We start from the raw sequence: 14,900 nt of genomic DNA, 5'->3' as shown, positions 1-14,900 counted from the left end.
ACACATTTCATCTGGAAATAAGAAAAGAAGCCCCTATATATAATTTAACAAAGTCAAAATGTAGTTTTATTTTATGGCATTACAAAAAAAAGTCCTTGCTTCCTGAAATCCTACCATACATTAACAAACAGGGTTTGTTTGTTTGTTTGTTTAGCATTGTAATAATGAAATACTACACTTGTGCTGCAGTTAATTTACATCTTTGAAACATCATTCTTACTACATAGACGAGTCAGTCAGAAAAACACATAAAGACAGACAATATAAAAAGATATCATAAAATTCAACAAACCTGATTCCAAGATTCATGGTTTCAGCAGTTCCAATCATACTGATGGCTAATAGCATGTTGTTGCAGATTTTTGCAGCCTGAAAAACAAATTCAATACCCCATGAATTTCTACTTTACCCAGATAACTACCCAATAGGAGCTCAATTTTACTACAAATTAACTTGCTCCACAGCCACTATCTAGAGCAGATAGGAACAATGAAATAAAAATTACCGACAGTTTTTTTGCATACTTGCACAGCAATTTCATTTACAGCACAATCGTATATGTCTACCCAGAAGTAACACCCACTGAGTTCAATGGGGTCACCTTGGTGCACTTCTGATGTAACGGTTACTTCAATGTGCACTTTTAGAAAAAATATTATAATTGTCAACAAATAATTGACGCCACTGTCTAATAACCAACCCAAATAGTGGTCTTTGACTAAATAGTTAGTTAGAAAGCCTAAACAGTTAAATGTGTCAAGAGAGGTCATAGACACACATCTATTTCATCAGGTCCATGAAATGGCCTGAGATGTTTAGTTGGTACATATCTATTACGGTTTACATCTCACTTTGGCTTCTTGGATTATCTTCTACTGTAGAGATCCATGTATCCGAAGATAGGGTAGGGGCAGAGGGGGTACAAGGCTCTGCCTACAATAGCTCATTCTACAATATATCAGTCCATCTATGACGTGCCCCAGGACTCATCACCTATTTTGTTAATTATATACCTAAAATATGTATATGCTGCTTTTTGTTAAGCTATTGAATAACTAGAAAATCTTGTTTTAAAAATATCTAAATCACAAATGCAACATAGCAGAAGGAAAGAGAAAAAGAGGCCAAATGTACTTCCCATGTTAAATCTAAAGAAAAGGGTCTGCTTCTTGTGGAGGTCAGTCAAGTTCTGCAGATAAGGTGGAACTTTATCAAGCAAGGCCCCAGTAGTAGATCTTGCTGGACTGGGGTGGAAATTTCAATTAATAACCAGTTCAACTGTGAATCTTCCTGTGAGATTTAGGTTGGTTGTCTGTGTCAGGGAAGCCATCTATGTGTTGTAAAAAGTGCCAATAGAGTTTGAAAGGGAAATAAAGAGAGACAAAAGCTAAGCAGGATGTCCAGAATGAGCCAAACTGTACCTGTCCAGTTCCAACTTCTCCACAATAGACTACATTGGAACCCATACATGTGAGCAGCTCCTTTGCAGCATCGAATTCTTGCTCTACTCCCCCAACCATGAATGTAAGGTTTCCTGCACGAGCAGCTCCAACACCTAAGTTAAAAAAATAAATTCATCACTAACAGATTGTTTCTACTTTTCAGGTTGCTCTACTGGGAACTGTTTACGGATGCAACCACATGAAGGATCTTCTAAGTGTATTGTACTAATCATGGGTATGAAACTAAAACAACTCAGTGCGACAGGTTTAACTCTTGCAGACCAACCTTCCATGTGCTTACCAAGAAGGAAGTTGTTGAGTTCAGTGAAGCATATTCACATCTACACGTGCAATGGATTGCAGCCTTAAGTTACCTGACACACAATTGCTGCTTGCAGTTAGCAGAACAACAAGATGTTTCTGAAAACCAGCTACAGCAAATAAGATTACCATAGGTGTTCTGCAAACTGTTTTTCACAGACAAAACTATCAGCTCATTTTCATTTTTTTAAAGGAAAGCATGTAAAAGGAACAGTGGATGCAATTTAAAAAAAATCACCTCAAGCGATGTTTAAGATTGAGTTTGCCTGTGGAGGCAATTTCTTCTTCAACACAGCTAAGACACTAGATGCCAACCTATCTGTGCCATGCATCAAATCCAGTCCCTATTGGAAGAGACAGTTATAAATAATGGCCTACTATCAGTTAATTGAATATATTCAACTACTGTCAATGGTGGTGTGTGTGTGTGTGTGTGTGTGTGTGTGTGTGTGTGTGTGTGTGTTTACAAATAAAGCATCCAAGTCAGATGCTAATATGCACATTCTTAGTTGGAAGTAAGTCCAACTAAATTCAATGATATTTGCTCCCTGGTAGGTCTTAGATTGCAGCCTTAGTTTAATTGATCTAGTATTAATATTATTGCAAGTTTGACCATTTTGATAACTATATAGGGTTTTATCTCATGTTGTGCCTTATTCTACTTGTTCACCGCTTCGAAATCTTTGGATGGGAAGTGGTATATAAATAAATAAGGTGTCACTCAGCAGGTCATGAAACTTATCAGAAACAAAGTGGGGTTACAGGCACCCTCAGTCAAAACTATAAGCAACTACCATCACAGCAGACGTCTCAGTGGTGAACGCCTAATTATTATTATTTATTGCATTTTTATACCGCCCAACAGCCGAAGCTCCCTGGGCGGAGTAGTGAGGGTGAAAAGACCCTAGGCACCAAATTATAAATTAAAAAGTAAAAGAATGGACGAAAGCACATGTCTCAGACAAAGAAGTCATAAAGAAGAAAGCCATCCTGTGATAACCCATCCCCACCTGGGTACTGTAGCCCAAGCAGACACTCTCTTAGGTATAATTTAAAAAGCTCTTTTCAAAGAAAAGTTGTTCTATTCTAATCTTTTTTACAGAGTTGAAACTTAAAAAAAACCCTAACATAGGTTGATAACTTTATATCAGATTATAGATTGCTAAATAGCTGCAGAGAGTCATCCATAAGAGCAAAACGAATGTTGATAATTTTCAGCTTGTTAGTCTTTTGACAGATCCCTCTCACCGTGGGAGCTATGGGTTCAGATCCAGACTTTGATTCAGGCTTAGAACAGGATAACTGGGGCCCAATCCAATCATGGCAAACTCAAGGCCTGGGAGCCTGGTTTTGCTAGGTCTCTCATTTGATTACAGGCCAGAAGAGAGTGAGACTCACTTCAGCCACAGCTGCAAGGTAAGGACTTGAGTCAAAACTCTTATTTACAACCTGAGAAATCTTCTGTGCAAAGTCTTTACAGGGGAGGGATGTCACCCAGGGTTGAGATGCCCTCTCCAATGTTTTGCCCATTGATGAGCCAGGTTCCTTGACAGGATAGTCAGAAGAGGGGCTTTAGCAGCCCCTCCGTTCTATTTACAGACTGGAATTCTTTGCTGGAAACAACATCTCTAATGACTACATCATTTCTTTGTTTGGACTCAATCTGTCTTTAATGCCTGGACTCATCCTAAAATCTGGGCTTTTCACTCACCTGGGATCTAGTATAGTAAAAGGCCAAACGGGGAACATCTCTATGGCCAGAGACTTTATCCTGAATCCTGGACTTCGTCTGCCTGGGAACCTGTATCTTAGAAGCCTTGCATGGGAACATCTCTACTGCCTGGTGCTCTCTCTTGCATGTACTTACTGAAATACTTTCCTCCCTGAAGTTACAATGAATTAAGAATTTGAGACTCTTGTCTGCCCTGAAACTGACAAGCTGCGGTCTGTCTTTGGCCAAACTACTTCCTTGCCTGGACAAATAATGAACCTTGGATTTTGGCTGTTTGAACTCTGTATCATGACTTTCCTGATTTGTATTATAATACTGGAGTTCCACTGAGATCTTTGCCTGTATTGGATTGCCAAAGGTGCACCAGAAAGTCAGGCTCTGATACGCAGTTGCCCAAACATTTACATTTCAAGTTGTGAAAAATACAGTAAGTTAGTTATGGAAAAAACCTAACTTTTCTGAAGATTGTATTTTAGAATGAAGAGCCTTGGAGAGTGCCACACTTGAAAGTGAGACACAATTTGTGATTCTATACAATATCTAGTGTTGCTGCCAACTTTCTAGTATTGCTGCTTCAAATACATCTAGAGAACTGCAGAGCTTTTTTTTTTAAAAAAAGTTATTGTCAGTTTCATACTAAATGAGAGACCATGTGCCTAAGAGCCTGGTCACACAATACAGTGGCAAAAGAAAAAAACAGCCAGGCTCTGTCTTAGCCTTCCCCAAGAAGAGTTGACTTACACATTCCTCTAGATGTGTTGAACTAAAAATATCATCATCGCCAGCAAACATGGGGTGAGCTGCTCTAACAATTTAAATTAGGGGCTGGATCCAACAGTCATGCAACACAACTTCTGCTAGCGTAATGGGTCTTTCCTGGCCTCTCCAACCCCCTCAACCTTCCAGACCAGATTTGGGAGTGCATAGGGAGCCAAAGGGGGAGAAGAAATGCATTCCCATTAAACTAGCAGATGACCAGTGTCAGATCCAATTCTAGGAAGGCTCCTACCTGACAGTCCAGGAAAGCTGGAGGAGCCTTGCTTTTAGGTCATACCAAGAGGGAAGACGATGCTGCTATCTAGTGACTCTCCCTGCTCCTGTTACCTTGCTCAGCCCATTTCCCTGGGAGGATAAGGAGCAGTTTTGACTGGTTTATGGGACTGTAAGGCAGGGCAGGCAGACTTTATTTATTCTGTTTTCCCTCAAATGTTCTTGATTTCAGTAACCTAATTTAGGAGAGAGAAGAAAAAAGTTCTTGCTGCTGTTTTGTTGTTCCTACTGTTACATGACTGGGAGTCAGAAATCCTTCCTGATCTATTCCATATCATCAGGAGATCTATCAGTAGATCCTGATCTACTTTCTGCCTACCCTTTCTATAAGGTTCTGAATGCTTCCCAATGCTTATATGTAGCTGATGAGTGAAACTGCCTAGAGATTTGGAATGCAGTATCACCATGATGCCAACAATACCTAGATCTATTTCAAGTCCAGGAACAGCTATGGGCTTGAAATCCTTAAAGAAGTAACGGAATACTGTTATGGGCCATATAAGAGGGAATAGTTTACATTATGTAAAAGCAGAGAATACAGAAGCAATGCTGGCTTGTGGTCCTTGTGAGATAAGAACATAAATAAAGTCTTGTTGGATCAGAAATGCGGGTGGTGACAGTCATAACCTCTTTTGGCAAAAGAGATTCCAAACTCATTGTATCACTATAGTTTTAAATTTAAATTTGTTGTTTGAACTGGGAACACCAAGGAAAAGGAGGTCAAAGTTTTAATCTTCTCCAATTTTACATCATCATCTTTCTAAGAACATTAAGCTCTCCCTGCAATGCTTTTAAAAGCACAAGAAAGTACAGGCTACTTATTGCCAACATTTTTGCAAATATGCAGTTATTGGACTACAGAGTTCACTAAAGGTTGCAACTGTAGGCTTATTCCTTTTTACCTGAGATTGTTCTTGTCTGTCTTTAATGGTAACACATTCTTTTTTTGCTAGCCACGTAATTTTTTTTACTACTTTCATGAAGAAACCAAGTACTTAAACAAAGAAAAATACTTTTACTTGAGCAACTCAAATATAATGTGTTACAGATTAAATTCTACCCTACCAAGTCAGTAAACTGGAACATGTAACCATTAATTGTATTTCATTTCAGACTAAATCAAATGTGTAAAAAGATGGACTTCAAACCTAAAATGAGCATGTTTCAAAAGAACAGCACCTTCAGAAACAGCATTTAAGGTTATTTCACTGAAACCAGTAAATCATGTAATTTACTAACATGCACTTAAATGTTTTAACCAGTCTGCCATCAAATGAGATAAAGAAGAGGGCCAAGGGGACCAGGCTGCTATGTGAACGGTCTTTAAAATGCAATTGTTTTAATCATTTTCTACAGATGCAGCCTCACAAGGGTCTGCTGTCACAGGGACCATTTACGACTTGTTATGGTGTCTCTATTGTTTACCAGCGACATTCGTGCTAAAAAGGCGACAGCTGGGACAGAAAGCTGCTACTCAACAGAACAATATAATCCTGTGAAAAGTAATCAACAAATTTAAGGGTGTTAATTAACTTTACACTTTATCATGTTCAATTAGTTGCCCTTTCTAGAAAAAGATTGCCGTGCACAATCGGTTTAGAGCGTGCCATGTTTGATTTGTAAGTGATCACTGTTTCGGTTTCAGAGTCGATGTCAGCTGTTCTCTTGGGTTTTCGTGACACAGATGAATGGCTCTACACATGTTTCAGGGGTGATCTGGTTTAACATAAAGTAGCACAACATAACCTCTTGTTAACGTATTGCTGGTTTCACCCAGAAGGAAAAACAGCGGCATATCCGCACAAATATATATTTCCACAAACAAGCAAGACGGCTCTGCAGACAACAAAATAAAAGTTTGTCTTTTCTGAAGCACAAAGAGACACGTAAATGAACCATTTTTCATCATTATTTCTGAAGGAAAGACTTGTCTTTTAGGGGCACGCTTGGGATCACTTCCTCCCAGCAAGATTTCTGGTTCTGCTGCATTATGCACTATGCGCAAGCACGCTGTTACATTTTACCTAATGTGCATTGCCTTTAATAATGGCAGCTGAAATGAATGTTGTGTAGCTGCTCTTGGTACTACAGCCACATCTATGAAACTACAATAGGACTTTTACATTTCTGAGACATATTGATAACTCTGGGGATTCTGTTAGAAAGTTAGATCCATCTATGATTTCTCTCTCTCCACACTTCCTTTAGTACAGTTTTTCTGCTTGCTAATGGCAAAATATGATGAAGTGACAACGTAGTTAGAAGTATATCTTAACGAACAACACTGCAGTTGCTCAGTAACGACAGCATAGCTCTGGATCAGATTATTTTTCACCTTACTGAAGTACCCCAAAGTTTAACACACACACACACACACACACACACACACACACACACACAAAAAACACTAGAGGTTTATACCAGTACTGTGTGAATGCACTGTCATATAAACAAAAGCAGATGTTACTGCATTAAAATGCTCAATAAACAATTGTAAAACAATGTATTCAATTATACCATTACTTAAACTACATGTAAAGGGAAAAAATAGCTAGCTGAATGCACAAATTACATTACAACAATATACAAAACATACAAATAGCATGCAATTATAATTGTTAACCAAACCTATTCTTGAAAGAAATATGTAAGCTTTCAGTCAGAAAAGTTGACAATGAAAACGAACAACACATTTAAGTTCAGTATTAAGGACAAAATTATAAGCTACAATAGCTGAAATGACAAAATGCAGCAGCACTAAACATTAGATTTCTGCAGAAGATCTGTAGGGAAAAACGGTAGTGGTCGATAGATCTTTAAATTGGTAGCAATAGCTGTTCTTCTATCCCAAGTTGGCAGCTGCTACATTTGCAGACCTGGTTCATTATTTACCCATAATGACCATCAAGCTCCAGTCAAAGTCGGATCACAACAACTGTCAGCAGCTCTTTTAATTAGCCTTGTTTGAATTCAGATAAATATCACAATGGCCCAACTTCTGCTGAAAGAGCAGCAGAACACACTAAAGGATGAGCTGTACTGACTTTAGAAGTATCCATATAGAGAGGAAATCTAAAAAACAGTGCTATGCAAGCATATGTAAAAATATACTTGTATATTACGAAGGATGTGTGAACACAAGGCTTCGTACAAGGGTCTCAACTCCTGTTTCTGAAAAGACTTGGGCATCAGCCTTCTTTACGCTGGATATATTGTTGTAAAATATAAAATATACTGACACTATATTTCTGCATTTAACATTATAGATATTTACTTTCAACCCTCCTTGGAAAAAAGCATATTTTAAAAATTAATCTAGAATTAAAACAGATTAGTCTCTCGTCTAATCTATCTCCTTTATTTTGTTTAAGCCCAGGGATCATAATCTTCTATTGCATTATCAGGTCCCTCTCTTTGTACTCATGTCACTAGAATAATGATCTCTCTACCCAGTGGGAACACGAATCAAACTAAGAGTGTGTCACCACTGGGACCTACAGAAAACAAACATTTGCATGATATTATCATAGGCAGAAGAAGAAGATTACATGTGAGCGTGTGTGCATGGGTGCATGCATCAGATTAGGTCAACTGACAAGTATTTTCATTCAGAGGATGATCATTATGTAGCCAGTAAATTTCTCTACTGTAAATAAGAAATGCTAAGATGTTTCTTACACTAGCTATATGTTTTTCTTACTAACAGCTCTGCCTGTTGTTCACCCTGTTGTAGTTATGGTCAACTCCTTTATCTAACCACATAGTGCACTGCCAAATAGTGCACTGTGAATCATCAGTTTGTTAGTGATGGTAGTTATTTAAGTCACCAAGCTGCTCTAAGTAGAAGTAAACTATTATATATGGTTCACTGGTCAAAATGTATCCACAATTTGCCAAGGTATAATTTTTCATGAATGGATCTTCAAGTAAAGATTCTGGGATTCACTGCTCTAAACCCAATATCATTCACATATTTTGAGATCCCAACATGATGAGAGAAAAGGTTCCTTAGGCTATTAATTTTACAGTGGCCAGACAAAATCAAATGGGGAAAATACCTTTCATCCATTGACTGTACAAATGGGATCAAACAAAGAGAATTCTAAAAGGTTCTAAAGCTGTGATCTCCATGCGCACATTCCATGGGCTGGATCAAGATATGGGTATGTGCAACTGGACTGGCAGTTGCGGACATCCTCCTCTCCTAAAAATGCTAAACAGAAGGTCTGGATACCTTGCAGAATGGGGTGAGCTGTGGTCCAGTGGGGTTGCCCCAAAATCAGATCGTGGCACAGTTTATGTGCATGGAGCCCTTTTAGCCACAGAAGGCAGATCATGGACCCAGTCCCTAATGTGGGACTGAAACCTCTCACAAAGAGTACTGCTTAGGTTAAAGAATATTGCTGTAGCAGTCTGAAGGCTACTAATTATTTTTTTATATCAATATGTTTCAGTATAAATTCTTCTTTTTCACTCTGCGGAACAAATGCAGGATAATTATAACACACTTCAAAGAATTAGGAAATTTGCCTCACAGTATACCTACAAAAAAAGTAAAATTTAATTAAAGCAGTTCATACAGGAGTACAAGAAATTGGCTAGCCAATGAAGTACAACAATGAACCTTTTTTTTGTTTCAAAAGAAGGTAAAGTGTCCACAATACAGCCTTCCCCAGCCTGGGGCCCTCCAGATGTGCTGGACTGCAACTCCCATAATTCCCAGACAATTATGGCCATGCTGGCTAGGAATTATGGGAGTTGCAGTCCAGCACATCTGGAGGGCCCCAGACCAGGGAAGGCTGCCATAAGGATTAAAGTGCTTGAACTTGGCCGTGGATATGAGTGGAAGAAAGCAAACAAACAATAAAACTGCAAAGGAAGTTAGATATATTCTGATGCTTGAAGACGGAAAACAGATGTAGTAAATGTAATGAAAAGTTTGGTCAATATAGTTCAAGGCAAACAAAATGTAGCAAAAACCTTTAAAACATATCATCTCATGTCTGTAAATTCCACAGATGCCGGAAGATTATGGAAAAATGCACACTGACAAGATACTATAGAATCTAGAAAAGCAAGCCTACAAGATTAAGGAGAAGATGAGCCAATTTATAAAATACCATGCTCTATGCTGGTCACTTAATGACAAAGAGAAATTATAGCACTTGAAAGTTACTAGATAGGGCAAGAAAGGCCAATTCTTCTGCGGCAGGAAAGGGTATAAATTACAATGACATAGTAAAGGAAAAATCTGCCTGCCTAGCTTGAGATGTTCTCTCAACATTTAGATCCAGTCCATTGGCAAATGTCAAAAGTCCATCCTAACTGAGCACTCAAGTTTAAACTCTGATATTTATTGCTTTTGAGGTCAAATCAGCCGATAACCAGAATTGGGACTGGGACATAATCTGCAATTCCAGAGGCACATGGAAAAACTGAAAAGATCTCCTAAGATCACCACAATGTTCTTTCCCAGATATAAAGTGTTGGCAAACATTGCTGGCTATAAAAACTAAATTTGTATTAAACTTATGCAGTAATCCAGAGATATAGGAGTCACAGTTGTACATGCATACTGGTGCTTTGAAAGTGTCTCCCTTTCTGATGCATTCCAACAAATCACTTTTTAAGGCTCACTAATTTAGGTAGTACTTTAGAGATTTGACACAAGAGCTGCTGAAAGTGAATTGACAGAAAAATATCCAGGATAAGAGGATTTATTTTAGGGGTGTACTCTGCCCTTCAACGAGTTCCAGAATGACACACACAGATCACTTCCATTGCAATTGCAAGCAACAGCACAGCGGACCACAAATGTGGCTCCCTGGTGGCCATTGCACTAGCAACTATAAGCCTCTTAGTTTCAGGTAGCCATTTAACCCCTGGGTTTCCAGCAAAAAGGGAGGCATCATTTACCTCCCTCAAGCTCTCTATACACTGCAGTGAACTCAGAAGTGGGCAAGATCTCTCACACATACCAGGTAAGGGAGACAAAACCCACCTCCATCCTGAAGTCTGCGCACAAAGCTCTCATGGGAGTGGTCAGTCTCCAGTTTTGGAGATGTTTAAAAGCAGCTTGGTGCTTCTGAACACCTCCAAAGCTTGGCATTAAATGAAAGACCAACAGCACAATTCCTATCCAGAATACCTGCATATAGCAAAAGGATATGAGGGTTAGGGTGACAAGTACAAATAATGGCTGGCTACTAAGGCAATCACATAAATTGATCTGACTTTTATATTGTTAGTTTTACTCTACCCTGTGCCTGTTTGGTGCATTCTCTTCCCCTTATTGTTTTATTGTGATTTTATTAGAATGTAAGCCTATGTGGCAGGGTTTTGCTATTTTATTGTTTTACTCTGTACAGCACCATGTACACTGATGGTGCTATATAAATAAATAAATAAATAAATAATAACTGCACTTCTCATTTTAATATTAGCAGGTTTCATCAGTTATTGTGCAGTTCTTATTGCGTCTTAAAAGTAATTGAACAATTCTTTAAATGATTAACTTTGAAAAGTGTAAAATGGAAGAGTAGCTCATTTTCCATACAATAATTTCAAGTTCCAACAGCACTTTAGGGTATACAGATGAATCCCTATTATGACACCCACACACACACACAATTGCTGGCACTGTATGAACAGATGCTGTGTATATATATGATGACAATGTCTGCATTTAAAAACATTTTTGAATCAAATACTAATAAAAATTGTGCAAATTACAATTGTGATGGTGGTGTTGGGAAATTTCACAGAAATTTAGGTGAAGGCAGGTTGTTGAGTTGATTTCAACTTACTAGTTGCCAAGAGACACATCTGTGAAGATCTTTATATGAACATGCACATGTACACACTCTGAGCTGTTCCTCCTCTAGCAACTCACCTATACACTATGTGAAGGAACTGATTTTTTAATAATAATAATAATAATAATAATAATAATAATAATATATTGTTGAGAAAAGATTGAAATGTTCAACTGTTATGTTTTGTTACAAATACTGAAGATGAAGGGGTTAACGATAGAAGGGAGAAGTGTGCATCTTTTACTAGAGGCTTGAGTCAGAGGAGAGATACGATGTAAAGGTGGTGTGCTAGTGGAGTTACTGTTACCACTATTGAGAGGGGAATATTAGACCAGTTTTCTCTCTTACACATGGAAAGGTTAGATCCAAATTTGTACCATCTGATTGGAGGATAGTGAAACATTCTAAAGATGACTATTGGTTCTGAATTGAACAGAGATAGTGTGATAGAATGTTGGTAATGACAAAGATGATTGGCTGGAGGGTTCTGTTCGGAGGCATCTTGGAGAATTTGTCTGGGAAGAGTTCATCTTAGAGTGTCACCAGGGAAGAGTGATAATAGAAGAGTGTCTTCAGGAGGGGGCAAGGCAAAACAGAAGGTAAGCAAGTATGGAGAGGAAGACTCCAAAAGTAACTTTCAGGAAGAGCTGAGATCTGGGTAACAGCTGGTTGAGATCTGAAGTCAGAGCAAGCTGCTGGACCAGATTGAAGACTTTGAGTAAAGTCTAGTAAACTCCATATAAGGTCCCAGGTGATAGTCGGAAGAGGACTATATAACAAGACTTCAGTACAAGACCTGTATGGCTTAGGTTTGGTTAGGCTTATAAACTGTAACATCTATAGCCTGACTAGTGCTAATAGTAACAACATAAAAGCACTATTTAGGCTTTCTTCTATTTCCTTTTAATAAAATATTTTGTACCTTTTTTCCTTACATGCATCTCGTACCTAATGAGCAGCTACCTTAGGTAAGCAGCATATTAAATGAGTGTAGTTTTATGGTGGCAGAAGTTAATGGTGGAATAACCTATGCGGGGTTTCTTCACATAATGGTGTTAGTAGCAAAAAGATACCCTAGTAAATTCCACAGCATTTTTGGTGCTAGTGGTGGGATTGCCCTAGAGTAAGGTCCCACCTAGGGTGATCATCCACACAGTACTTTTAAAAGGTGTTTGCACATGGGGTCATGAATGTAAGCAGATCAGAGGTTTGGAGGAGAAGGAAGATATTACTGCTGGAGTAAACACAAAGCTCTTCACAGTATTGCATTTTAGCTGCTACTCATGTTATTTTTAAAAATCACATCTGTGAAAACAGCAAAATAGTATCCCTCAAAGAGATATAGATCAATTCAATGTCAGTTGAGCTGAGAGTTATGAATCAATATTCTTAACTTGATAAGCTTCATTGACAGTTTCTATGTTGTATCCATATTAGCTGGACTGCTAAAACCATTTCACACAACCATGCTATCATGTGATCTGTTATTTCATGGCAGTTATGGTTGTGAGGACTGGCCCTAAATAGCCAGGGCCAACCCAGGACAATTTGCCACCTGAAGCAAAGTAAAAATAGTCACCCTGCCCTGTTCATTCCATGTACAGAAGCTGACTGGATTAGCAGTTGAACTGTATGTCAACAATGGCAATAGGACACAATCCTCCATCACACCTGAAAGCAGGAGGCCAGTTTAGAGTGTGCAGGACTGGCTGTTCTTCAAAAGAGGGGAATGGACAGGGGGCTCAGTCGAATTGCGGACTTGCCAATGCTGTCCATCACCAGCATCTGATGCCTGAGGCAATTGCTTCACTCTGTCTAATGGTAGGGCGAGCCCTGTAAATAACTTTGAAAATACCAGTAGCAAAACCTCAGAATTCCCCTACCCAAAGCCTAGCACTAGAGCACTAGCTACTTACAGATCTCATAAAACTGGGTTTCATATTCCACCAAGCTGATATAAAAGCAACCAAAATGGGAATGCTACAGATTTGCATTTGAATGAATTAGAAATTCTCTCCTTCCATTATCCTATTGTTATTCTCTAGGTATTTCCACTTGTAGTTGATATAGGCTTACACATACACTGTACTTAACTCAAAAAATATAGTGCAGGGGTGGGAAATCTCCCCCTCCCTGAGAGCTGTATTCCCTTGAGAGTAACTTATTGGTAAGTAGGACCACCCCTTCTCTGTGTTTCCAATATCCCATTGGAAGGTGGGAGAGGAAGAGGTCGCTCTTGCCAGAGGTCAAAAGTGAACATTTGCAGTGGGCTTTTGAAATTAGGCCAAAGGCTGCCAGTGACCAGAAAGCTGCATGTTGTCTACATTTGAGAACAACCAAAGTACCTGCTGCTATAACACAATCTACAGCATGATCTGATGGTGGATTCAGATGACCATGTTACTTACGTGAAGGTTGCACATGCCAAATGACTATCTGAAAGTTATCTGAACCTTTCATCATATGGTGTTTCAAGAGTAATCTCCTTAACAGTTTTACCTCTCTTGCAACAAGGAGATTGTCATAATGTGAGTGTTCATTAACCATTCCTTTGAATCCACTTCTAAAGCACGTTCACCTGAAATTGAGTCCCATTGAACTTATTGAAACTCACTTCACTGTAATGTGTATTAAAACAGTGTAAAATTAATTTTCTATCTTTACACTGTTTCAAATAAGATTTCTTGTGAAGTCTTACCTGGAAAATCTAATTACAAAAAATCTGAAAGGAAATGATTAAATCACATGTAATTACTCGACTGTATTGCAGTACCTTAATGAAAGTTTTATATGCTGCATGCACTTCTAGTTTATGCAGAATCTTTTCACATTGATTTTGTATGAGAAATCAAAGTATTAAAGGATCCAATTTCTATATCAATATTTTAAATCATACACCGTATTTAGTTTTCCTATGCCTACCTCTCTGTACTGGATATGTTTTATAATAAAGAAATCAAAATGTACATTTTATGTAAAACATTTTACTACGTAATAATGTCGGGGGGGATTGTCTTTTGCTGTGAGCAGAATCAAGAGGGTAACAAAGTTAATTATTTCCCATAATAAGTAATTATGATTAGATAAGAGAGTCTTTGGTAATGACCTGCTTCTATGATGGAAGACCTGCATCTCAAGAAATATAATAATACATGAGCATAACTGTGTATGCAAAGTACATAGAACTACTGCCTCAGTTAACTTGTCAGTGAATGATTAAATAGGAATTCATAATTAGAAAAGTCCACAGTGTAATTTATTAGCTTTCCTTGACAGTTCTGGTTCATTAAAGGTTGATTACCAAAGACTGACCTCTAGTGGCATAGGAGACTCTCCTGTTAGCACGCTTGTCATTAGAGAGACAGCATGGTATGGTTTAACCCCAGCGGCCGTCAACATGAAGAGTTAAAGTTTGTATATTTTCTCCTAACCATTGAGGTCAGTCCCTGATTTTCAAATCACACAAAAAGTGTCACGTGTAGTTCAGGAATATGGTTGATCATAAAAAGTGAGCATTTATAAAAAATTAATTGTACTTTT

At 38.3% G+C, this 14,900-nt stretch overlaps 1 protein-coding gene across 1 annotated transcript in view; it reads right to left on the bottom strand.

The window, feature by feature from the left end:
* The window catches only part of HIBADH (3-hydroxyisobutyrate dehydrogenase), an 86,171-nt gene that overhangs the window by 18,667 nt on the left and 52,604 nt on the right, over positions 1-14,900 (bottom strand). The window contains exons 5-6 of the mRNA XM_063128804.1: positions 1,422-1,555; positions 293-369 (exon numbers count right to left, since the gene is read on the bottom strand). Of these exons, the coding sequence (XP_062984874.1) occupies positions 293-369; positions 1,422-1,555 (211 nt within the window). The remainder of the gene's footprint in view (positions 1-292; positions 370-1,421; positions 1,556-14,900) is intronic.

Source organism: Elgaria multicarinata, chromosome 1 (genome assembly GCF_023053635.1).
Source record: "Elgaria multicarinata webbii isolate HBS135686 ecotype San Diego chromosome 1, rElgMul1.1.pri, whole genome shotgun sequence".
Classification (NCBI taxonomy): Eukaryota; Metazoa; Chordata; class Lepidosauria; order Squamata; family Anguidae; genus Elgaria; species Elgaria multicarinata.
The sequence above is the reverse complement of the archived record's forward strand: the minus strand, read 5'-3'. Positions and strand labels throughout refer to the sequence as shown.